The sequence below is a fragment of the Oncorhynchus keta genome, chromosome 8 (genome assembly GCF_023373465.1).
Source record: "Oncorhynchus keta strain PuntledgeMale-10-30-2019 chromosome 8, Oket_V2, whole genome shotgun sequence".
NCBI classification, from domain to species: Eukaryota; Metazoa; Chordata; class Actinopteri; order Salmoniformes; family Salmonidae; genus Oncorhynchus; species Oncorhynchus keta.
The window spans coordinates 40,330,387-40,341,682 of NC_068428.1; the positions used below are offsets into that span (position 1 = coordinate 40,330,387).

Below are 11,296 nucleotides of genomic sequence, written 5' to 3' on the forward strand. Positions count from 1 at the left end.
GTGCCCAGAAAAACACCTCTTACACATTTCTGTCCACGTTCAATCAAGAGTCCTCTGGAGAGCAGTGGACTGGTCCTCTCCCTCTCCTTTACCTAGACTAATCTGGTAGTGGACTGGTCCTCTCTCTCTCCTTCACCGAGACTAATCTGGTAGTGGACTGGTCCTCTCTCTCTCCTTTATCTAGACTAATCTGGTAGTGGACTGGTCCTCTCTCTCTCCTTTACCTAGACTAATCTGGTAGTGGACTGGTCCTCTCTCTCTCCTTTACCTAGACTAATCTGGTAGTGGACTGGTCCTCTCTCTCTCCTTTACCTAGACTAATCTGGTAGTGGACTGGTCCTCTCTCTCTCCTTTACCTAGACTAATCTGGTAGTGGACTGGTCCTCTCTCTCTCCTTTACCTAGACTAATCTGGTAGTGGACTGGTCCTCTCTCTCTCCTTTACCTAGACTAATCTGGTAGTGGACTGGTCCTCTCTCTCTCCTTTACCTAGACTAATCTGGTAGTGGACTGGTCCTCTCCCTCTCCTTTACCTAGACTAATCTGGGAGTGGACTGGTCCTCTCTCTCTCCTTTACCTAGACTAATCTGGTAGTGGACTGGTCCTCTCTCTCTCCTTTATCTAGACTAATCTGCTAGTGGACTGGTCCTCTCCCTCTCCTTTACCTAGACTAATCTGGGAGTGGACTGGTCCTCTCTCTCTCCTTTACCTAGACTAATCCGGTAGTGGACTGGTCCCCTCTCTCTCCTTTACCCAGACTAATCTGATAGAGGACTGGTCCTCTCTCTCTCCTTTACCTAGACTAATCTGGTAGTGGACTGGTCCTCTCTCTCTCCTTCACCTAGACTAATCTGGTAGTCAACACATCACCACAGTAACCCTCAGAGAGGAGAGAGGAGCCACCAGGTCAACACATCACCACAGTAACCCTCTGACATCTGTTACATAGAGGGAGAAAGAGAGAGGGCAGGGAGAGAAGGGGAGAGTGGCAGAGGGAGAAGGAGGGGGCGAGAAAGGGAGAGCAGAAGAGGGAGCGAAGGGGAGAGCAGCAGAGGGAGGGCAGGAAGAGAGAGGGGGGAAGGGGAGAAAGGCAGAAAGAGAGAGAGAGGAAAATTGAAAATGTTAAAGGCTGTCTTCTTGCTCCTGCAATTCTACACATCGTTACTCCTCAGAAACAGACGACACAAATAACCCTGAGTAATATCGATCATCCTGCGGACTCTGAGGACAGGAACTTCATGAAAATGAGAATAAAACAGTTAAACAAGGGAGAGCTGAGGAAACCAGTGCTACTACATAACTCACCATTCAGAGAGGATACAGGTATTAAAGGGTCATTGAAAAGTGAGATGGGGTGTATTAGGGTTTTGTCTGAGTAGAAAGTGAAAAGTGAGATGGGGTGTATTAGGGTTTTGTCTGAGTAGAAAGTGAAAAGTGAGATGGGGTGTATTAGGGTTTTGTCTGAGTAGAAAGTGAAAAGTGAGACGGGGTGTATTAGGGTTTTGTCTGAGTAGAAAGTGCAAAGTGAGATGGGGTGTATTAGGGTTTTGTCTGAGTAGAAAGTGAAAAGTGAGATGGGGTGTATTAGGGTTTTGTCTGAGTAGAAAGTGAGACGGGTGGGGTGTATTAGGGTTTTGTCTGAGTAGAAAGTGAAAAGTGAGACGGGGTGTATTAGGGTTTTGTCTGAGTAGAAAGTGAAAAGTGAGACGGGGTGTATTAGGGTTTTGTCTGAGTAGAAAGTGCAAATGATGTCGCTTTAAAAGAGGCACTTATGTTGTTTTCTTTAGTCCTTTCTTGAATATGCCAACAGATTATATATATACACTTTTTCAACCAAAAATAAAAGGGATACATATTTAATGTTATGCGCCTGCCTTGTGCCACTTCTACTATGTCAGGGAGTTGAATTAGGCTAGAATATCTAGGCTAGAATATCTAGGCTATGCTGTGTCAGTGAAGGACCTCTTCTCTAGATATTCACAGGATTTAGAATTGGAGAGCAATGACCAATGTTAAGTAGTAGACCTGCTTCTCATTCTCCAAGCATGAATCTAGTGCCATCACTGAGGAATATTATATTCCTCCGCCTGCCTTCCCAACACAATGTCTAGCTAAGTGTCTGCCACGTTTATTCTGTTCTGCCTGGGCCACATAAAGACAGACAGAGGCGCGTCTTCTGAAACTGTCACATGTTATAAGACTAACTAACCTAAGTGACAGGCAGACTGACATCAAAGACCAGCAACACAAGCAAGAATATTCTGGATGACTGTCAGTCAGCACAGAGCTGAATATGTTGTCAGAACCACACTGGCTAGGCCATTTCCAAGGAAAACCTCATGTATTGCTTACCTGCTGATTCGAGGAGGACGTGGTAGTCAGTCCCTCTCTGTGTGGGCGTATCATCACTAGGCTCCTCCTTCTCTGACTCCTTGTAACGATCCCAGTTAGACTCCAATTTCCTCTTGGTGAAAACCTCCATCCCCTCATCCTCATCCTCATCCATCCTGTTCCCTTCATCCTGGCCCTGCAGTATCAACAGAAGAGTCAGTAGGACAGAGAAAGACACATCGATTTCAAAGAAATCAAAAGGAACACAACATATGTAAATGATTGACAGGTGCACATCTATAGTACTTTTGTTGAGTTCTCTCAAGTTTACAGTTGAAGGTCACCTCCAACTTTTTCCATGTGTGAAAGTTATGTTGAATGAGGACATTGACATTGATTAAATGTGTTGATCCCCCCAAAAAAAATAAATAAATCAACATATTTACATCCCTGCCGAGGTGAGAAGTGACACTCAGTCACTGGCCGTTTGGCATGCGAGGCACTGTGCATAGCAACACCAACGACATTGACCACAACACCAGGCAAACTGCCTGCTTTCCAGGATATCTACAGCACCCGGTGTCACAGGAAGGCCAAGATCACCAAGGACCTCAGCCACCAGAGCCAAGGCCTGTTCACCCCACTACCATCTAGAAGATCATCAAGGACCTCAGCCACCAGAGCCAATGCCTGTTCACCCCACTACCATCTAGAAGATCATCAAGGACCTCAGCCACCAGAGCCAATGCCTGTTCACCCCACTACCATCTAGAAGATCATCAAGGACCTCAGCCACCAGAGCCAAGGCCTGTTCACCCCACTACCATCTAGAAGATCATCAAGGACCTCAGCCACCAGAGCCAAGGCCTGTTCACCCCACTACCATCTAGAAGATCATCAAGGACCTCAGCCACCAGAGCCAAGGCCTGTTCACCCCACTACCATCTAGAAGATCATCAAGGACCTCAGCCACCAGAGCCACGGCCTGTTCACCCCACTACCATCTAGATTCTAGAAGGTTGAGACAGTACAGGTGCCTCAAAGCTGACACTGAAAAACAGCTTCTATCTCCAGGCCATCAGACTGTTAAACAGTCAGCACTAGCCTCAGTGACTGTTCTAGCCGGCTCCCACCCAGCACTCTACCCTCCACCTTAGAGACTGGTGCCCACTGGTCAGTATGGCCCAAGCAAGTCTCTTCTTCTTTGCTGGTGATACTGTCAGTGATTTATGTAGAATTCAAAGCACATGTCAATGTGGAGCTATACGGAGCCCTCCGCACTCTTACAACATTTGGGCTGCGCTTGGCAATGTGGTACACAGCTCAATCTGTCCTCTGCATGCCTTCGGAGGCTCTGCGGTTGCGTCACACCATCCGTACGGCACCTCCGACCACATTTTCAGATCAAGCATAAATGGTCCTTAAGCCTATTCTCTGCCATGTTATAGCCCCATACAGACGGGTATACTAGAGACGTTGGTTTTGTCATTATTATCCAAGCATGCGCGTTATTCCGAGGGACCATTCACACAGGATTCGTTTTTCCCAAACTGCCTCGTGTAATTATACATGTATTTCAAATTGAATTGACGTATGACAGAAGCCTGGGGTACACTGTGCTTGACTGCCAAATGTATAGGTCTCCCACGTAATATTTAAATTGATGAAGTGTGATCCTAATCATTATTTTAGCGATCCATCCCTGGTAGACGTCCTTCCTGATAACAATGCCCCACATCCTGCTGATTTCAGCTGCTGAACCGTATTTACACTCGACTGTGTTTACGGATGAGAAAGTGAACTTGCCATTTTCAAAAAGTTTAGCGGGGATGCTGCTTTGCGATCTATTGCCTAGGACAGGGCTCTCATACCCTGTTCTTTGAGAGATACCATCCTGTAGGTTTTCACTCCGACCCTGTTCCTGGAGAGATACCATCCTGTAGGTTCACTCCAACCCTGTTCCTGGAGAGATACCATCCTGTAGGTTTTCACTCCAACCCTAATCTAGTGCATCTGATTCTACAAATAGATATGCATCTGATTCCATAATTAGCTGGTTGATAACATGAATCAGGTTAGTTACAACTTTGGTTGGAGTGAAAACCTACAGGAAGCTAGCTCTCCAGGAACAGGGTTAGAGAGCCCTGACCTAGGACATCAACAGCAAGCCAAGGTTTCATTAAATAAGCTATAGACAATCATTTATTGCATATTTAGGCCTAAGTAAACTGATGCATTTGGCGATGTTCAACTTCAATTCACTGGCACTATGAAGAATAGCTTAGTTAATACTCATTGATAGCCCAAATCATACTTTATTATACTTTTGGTGAATTTACGAGGCAATGCTAGATACAGATTACCAGGATATAACCTATGCGCATGGTTCTGACTGTCTCTATGCCTACCCCGATACTCTCTCTCCTTTGCCTACTCATCTTTCCCTTCACTGTGAAACATGCTGGTGTGTGTTTGGTCTTCGGTCTGTTGCGTGTAGAATAGTTCAGCCTACTCATTGATAGTCCCTACTTTAGTAAACATTGAAAGCCAAGAAATTACGAAATACAGCATTGCGAAAGCCTATAGGCTACATCTTCTGATTACCGATGCATCATTCTGACGGTCTGCCTGGTGGCCTACATGCTGACCTATGCCCCTCCCATCTCTCTCTCTCTCTCTCCCATGCTCTTTCATTGCTGTGAAAGTTGCGAGAGTTCGTGATCCCGAAGTAGACTACGGAAAATACACTGAACAAAAATATGAACGCAACATGTAAAGTGTTGGTCCCATCTGTCATGAGCAGAAATAAAATATCCCAGAAATGTTCCATACGCACAAAAAGCTTATTTCTCTCAAATGTTGTACAAAAATTATATTACATCCCTGTTAGTGAGCATTTCTCATTTGCCAAGATAATCCACCTGACAGGTGTGGCATATCAAGAAGATGGATAAACAGCATCATTACACAGGTGCACCTTGTGCTGGGGTGCAATAAAAGGCCACTCTAAAAGGTACCATTGTGTCACACAACACAATAACACAGGGAGCGTGCAATTGAGGGAGGGTGCAATTGACATGCTGTGGCTGCAGGAATGTCCACCAGAGCTGTTGCCAGATAATTGAATGTTTTAATTCCTCAACCAGAAGCGAAAATGTAGCAAAACTTCCAACCGGTCTCACAACCGTGTGTATGACGTTGTGTGGGCGAGCGATTTGCTGATGTCAACATTGTTTAGAGTGCCCTATGGTGGCATTGGGGTTCTAGAAATTGTTGCTTTTGTATTTCCTCCGTTGCAAAAATACTGAATATCTTGACACACAGAAATGGGAGTCGACAGGCAAGGAGGAATCGATTATTTTGGAGTCGACTCCCCACCACTACTTCCAATGATGCGTCTTTCGCTTGAAATTGAAAAACGTTTCGATAGCTAGCACATTTTTGTTCAAAGACTTTCCGGATATGTTTAACATGTCGGCTAACTAAGTTAGCTAATAAAATGATTATCGTTATTGCAACAACAGCTATTTGAGCGTGCTATACAGAACTTTAATCAGCTCCTCACCCTTCCAAATGGGGTAGGTTGATAGCCGCGGCCACGGCCTCGATAATGATCCCTTTTTCCCCTTCCAGTTCCATATCGTCCTCTTCCCCGGGCCCTGTGTTCACCACCCGAGGTCCCGCTATCACTTCCCCCGCCAGCTCCCCTCCACCCCTCGCTCCAGCGCCAGCTCCCCCTCCACCCCTCGCTCCAGCGCCAGCTCCCCCTCCACCCCTCGCTCCAGCTACACCTCCACCCCTCGCTCCAGCTACACCTCCACCCCTCGCTCCACCTCTCTTCCAGCTAGTTTGACGGTCCCTGTTCGGTCTTCCCTCCATCGGTATCAAATGAACGTTGTACTGTTTAGAGTGTAACGCCAATACAAAGCTATTGGTGTTACATGTAATATCATCCCCCGAAAAAAGGCAACGTTCGACAGGCTGCGTCATTGGTTCCGCCTGACAAATAATTAATAGTTGTATGACTCCAAAATGTAAGGACTCCAAGATTTGAAAAACATGAACGACAAAATGAATCTTTAAATACTTAAAACCAAACAGAAAACTGATTTTGAAAGATACACTGACATATACAGTAGATAGTGTGTCTTATCCTTGTATTTTCTTTTCTTTCAGGGGAGCCCACAGTAAATAATAATGGAGCCACAGAGAGACAATTCCATACCTATCTCCTCACTGTAACATAGCGAGACAGCCACTAAACCAACAAAATGGATGTTGAGGACCTCCAGATCCAAAACTCAACATTTGATGGCAACACATCAGACATTCAGCCTGTCCCACACAACCTATGGGAGGTCATCACCATAGCGACCATATCGGCCATCGTCAGCCTTATAACAGTCGTAGGCAATGTTCTGGTGATGCTGTCGTTCAAGGTCAACAGTCAACTAAAGACAGTCAACAACTACTACCTTCTCAGCTTAGCCTTCGCTGACCTCATAATAGGAGCCCTGTCCATGAACTTATACACCTCATACATCCTAATGGGCTATTGGTCCTTAGGGAACCTAGCCTGTGACCTCTGGTTAGCCCTGGATTATGTGGCCAGCAATGCCTCCGTTATGAACTTGTTAGTCATCAGTTTCGACAGGTACTTCTCCATCACAAGGCCGTTGACCTATAGAGCCAAGAGGACGCCGAAGAGAGCGGCTATTATGATTGGCTTAGCGTGGTTGGTGTCGTTTGTCCTCTGGGCACCGCCTATCCTGTGCTGGCAGTACTTTGCGGGAGAGAGGACGGTCCCGGCAGACCAGTGCCAGATCCAGTTCTTCTCCGAGCCGGTGATCACGTTCGGCACGGCCATCGCAGCGTTCTACATCCCCGTCTCCATCATGACCCTCCTCTACAGTAGGATCTACAAGGAGACAGAGAAACGCACCAAGGACCTGGCTGAGCTGCAGGGTCTCACCACATCTGGTCACCCAGAGACTGTTAATAAACCCCAGAAAACAGTTCTGCTACAGTCCTGTTTTGGCTCCAGTATCGACAGGAGGGACAGGAGGAACCAGGCCTCATGGTCCTCGTCCAACCAGAGCAACGTCACCAAGACCACGACCCGGTCGGACGAGCTGGCCTGGGCCCATGCTGACCAGATCACCTCCTTTAACAGCTACACCTCGTCCGAGGAGGAGGAGACTCGCCATCCTGTTTCCGTGGCAACCTCTCAGGGGACAATCAAAGGTCAAGTTCAAAGTCAGACAGAGAAAGGACAGACGGCCGCCGATTACGGTGATAACGAAGAAGGCGAGTATTTCCAGACCGCCACTCCACCGCTGAAAAAACTCAGCAAGAAGGGAATATCTTACAAGTTCAAATGGGTCTCTAAGGATACCAGCAGCCCTCCTCAGAATGACAAAATCACCAACAACACAGACCTCAAAACAGCTCCTCCACGTCCCTCTGAGTCTGACCAGATAGGTCAGAACCACCACCAGAACTCCTCTCCATCATCCCCCACCATCACCACCACCACCCCCAAGCCCATGGACCCCTCCCTGAAGAGCCAGATCACCAAGAGGAAGAGGATGGTCCTCATCAAGGAGAAGAAAGCTGCTCAGACCCTCAGTGCCATCCTCCTGGCCTTCATCCTAACATGGACTCCGTACAACATCATGGTGCTCATCTCCACCTTCTGTTCTGACTGCATCCCTGTGTCTCTCTGGCACCTGGGCTATTGGCTCTGCTATGTCAACAGCACCATCAACCCCATGTGTTACGCGTTGTGTAATGAGACCTTTCAGAAGACCTTTAAGATGCTGTTGATGTGTCGGTGGAGGAAGAAGAGAGGGGAGGATAAGCTGTACTGGTGCGGACAGAACCCGGCCATCAACAGCAAGGTGACATGATGTGGTGTGGAATAGAGAATATATACGTATTTGAACATTCAGCAGCAGCAGACCCTTTTATCTAAAATAACTTTTTGTACAGCAGATATGTTTAGCAAATGAGGCCCATATGGTATTAAACCCACAACAAACAACAAAAAACAAAACGTGCACTCGGGGCAGAACTGAGTTTGGGAAAGCGTCATGTACATATTGAATATACCACACATTGCTGCAACTGTACTGTAGGGATAGCAATGGAAGTGTGCTTGCTCAAACACAGTAACTAGTGGTCATAGATATATCTGTGAGGATGAGTAATGCTGTATACTGTTGCATAATCACACACCTCTTCATGTCAAATGTTTCCTATATAAGCTATTGTGCCTTTGTTCGTCAGAAGGTGATGGAAGACATGTAATTGTGAATGGATCGGTGTTGACCTTGCTACTGTATTGTGAATGGATCGGTGTTGACCTTGCTACTGTATTGTGAATGGATCGGTGTTGACCTTGCTACTGTATTGTGAATGGATCGGTGTTGACCTTGCTACTGTATTGTGAATGGATCGGTGTTGACCTCGCTACTGTATTGTGAATGGATCGGTGTTGACCTCGTTACTGTATTGTGAATGGATCAGTGTTGACCTTGCTACTGTATTGTGAATGGATCGGTGTTGACCTTGCTACTGTATTGTGAATGGATCGGTGTTGACCGTGCTACTGTATTGTGAATGGATCGGTGTTGACCTCGTTACTGTATTGTGAATGGATCGGTGTTGACCTTGCTACTGTATTGTGAATGGATCGGTGTTGACCTTGCTACTGTATTGTGAATGGATCGGTGTTGACCTTGCTACTGTATTGTGAATGGATCGGTGTTGACCGTGCTACTGTATTGTGAATGGATCGGTGTTGACCTCGTTACTGTATTGTGAATGGATCAGTGTTGACCTTGCTACTGTATTGTGAATGGATCGGTGTTGACCTCGCTACTGTATTGTGAATGGATCGGTGTTGACCTCGTTACTGTATTGTGAATGGATCAGTGTTGACCTTGCTACTGTATTGTGAATGGATCGGTGTTGACCTTGCTACTGTATTGTGAATGGATCGGTGTTGACCGTGCTACTGTATTGTGAATGGATCGGTGTTGACCTTGCTACTGTATTGTGAATGGATCGGTGTTGACCGTGCTACTGTATTGTGAATGGATCAGTGTTGACCTTGCTACTGTATTGTGAATGGATCGGTGTTGACCTTGCTACTGTATTGTGAATGGATCGGTGTTGACCTTGCTACTGTATTGTGAATGGATCAGTGTTGACCTTGCTACTGTATTGTGAATGGATCGGTGTTGACCTTGCTACTGTATTGTGAATGGATCAGTGTTGACCGTGCTACTGTATTGTGAATGGATCGGTGTTGACCGTGCTACTGTATTGTGAATGGATCGGTGTTGACCTTGCTACTGTATTGTGAATGGATCGGTGTTGACCTTGCTACTGTATTGTGAATGGATCGGTGTTGACCTTGCTACTGTATTGTGTGCTGCTTGTGTACCTTTGATCTGATCAGTGAAATAATCCCAATTGAAAAGTATCATGAGAGATCCTCTGAATGCTCTTTTGTTAACACAACCTTTATATTACAACTGCTTCGGGGATGGGCACCAGACCACCAGGACACCCACCTAGGGGACAGTGATCTGAGTGACTAGGGACACCCACCTAGGGGACAGTGATCTGAGTGACTAGGGACACCCACCTAGGGGACAGTGATCTGAGTGACTAGGGACACCCACCAAGGGGACAGTGATCTGAGTGACTAGGGACACCCACATAGGGGACAGTGATCTGGCAGTGACAGTGATTTGAGGTGACCATGGACACCCACATAGGGGACAGTGATCTGGCAGTGACAGTGATTTGAGGTGACCATGGACACCCACATAGGGGACAGTGATCTGGCAGTGACAGTGATTTGAGGTGACCAGGGACACCCACCTAAGGTGACTCATATGGCTTATGGATCTCTGGGCTACAATAGGTAACCCATCACGACTGTTCGGTTTCTGGATCACATCAACATGACCTCTCCTGTTAATTACATGACATGAATTACTCTCCTGTGAATTACATTTCAAACACTGCCTATGTGCCAGGAGTGTTACAGAGAACAAAGAGACACCCACCTAGAGGACAGCAATCTGACAGTGACTAGGGACACCCACCTAGAGGACAGCAATCTGACAGTGACACCCACCTAGAGGACATCAATCTGACAGTGATTAGGTAATCTGACAGTAATATGACTGAGTGACTCATGGTGAGGTGAGCCTATCTGAGCGCTGGTCTAAAGTAGACAGGGAATGAGGGGTCATTTCCGATGACCCCCTACACCAATATTGTGTTGAGGAACAGAGCAGGCGGCTCCCCCTTCGCTGGGGCGGCAGGGTAGCCTAGTGGTTAGAGTGTTGGACTAGTAACCTAAAGGTTGCAAGTTCAAATCCCCGAGCTGACAAGGTACAAATCTGTCATTCTGCTCCTGAACAGGCAGTTAACCCACTAGGCTGTCATTGAAAATAAGAATTTGTTCTTAACTGACTTGCCTAGTAAAATAAAAATATATTAAAAAAAAAAAGCAGTACAGTACATAGGGAATAGGGTGTCATTTTGGATACACCGGGGATCTCATGTTCGACACGTCTGTCAATAATCACCGTAACACGTGGCCTTACGGCAACCCTGCCTGTAATTTATAATCGACAAGGAGTTTTCATTGGGGCCGTTTAAAACCACAGAGAACACATTTTAACATCTCGTTGAACTTACCGCTTCAGCTTACCGTTTTTTGTTTGTTTTGTTTAAGTCGGCCAAGCCGGGAGAAACCCCAGGGATGAAAAATACAACACTCACCAAGGTATGATAACTGAACATTTCACTCAGAAATCTAGCCATTAACAGGTGATCTAGTGTACCAAATATGGATCATACTCCCTCTAGCTCACAGACACCAACCCAATGCTTTATACACAGCCAGAGCAGTGCACGCCTGGGGAGAATTGAGACATAAAACT

The 11,296-nt window shown here is 46.4% G+C and overlaps 2 protein-coding genes across 2 annotated transcripts in view; one reads left to right on the forward strand and one right to left on the reverse strand.

Annotated features, from left to right (window-relative positions):
* Nucleotides 1-6,032, reverse strand: part of aven (apoptosis, caspase activation inhibitor) — a 48,049-nt gene extending 42,017 nt beyond the window's left edge. The window contains exons 1-2 of the mRNA XM_052524184.1: nt 5,896-6,032; nt 2,352-2,526 (exon numbers count right to left, since the gene is read on the reverse strand). Coding sequence (XP_052380144.1) covers nt 2,352-2,505 — 154 coding nt within the window. The 5' untranslated portion in view covers nt 2,506-2,526; nt 5,896-6,032. The remainder of the gene's footprint in view (nt 1-2,351; nt 2,527-5,895) is intronic.
* LOC118387134 (muscarinic acetylcholine receptor M5-like) overlaps nt 1-8,241 on the forward strand; it is a 15,502-nt gene extending 7,261 nt beyond the window's left edge. Inside the window, exon 2 of the mRNA XM_035775303.2 lies at nt 6,507-8,241. Coding sequence (XP_035631196.1) covers nt 6,602-8,239 — 1,638 coding nt within the window. The 5' untranslated portion in view covers nt 6,507-6,601 and the 3' untranslated portion in view covers nt 8,240-8,241. The remainder of the gene's footprint in view (nt 1-6,506) is intronic.
* Nucleotides 8,242-11,296: the final 3,055 nt, after the last annotated feature.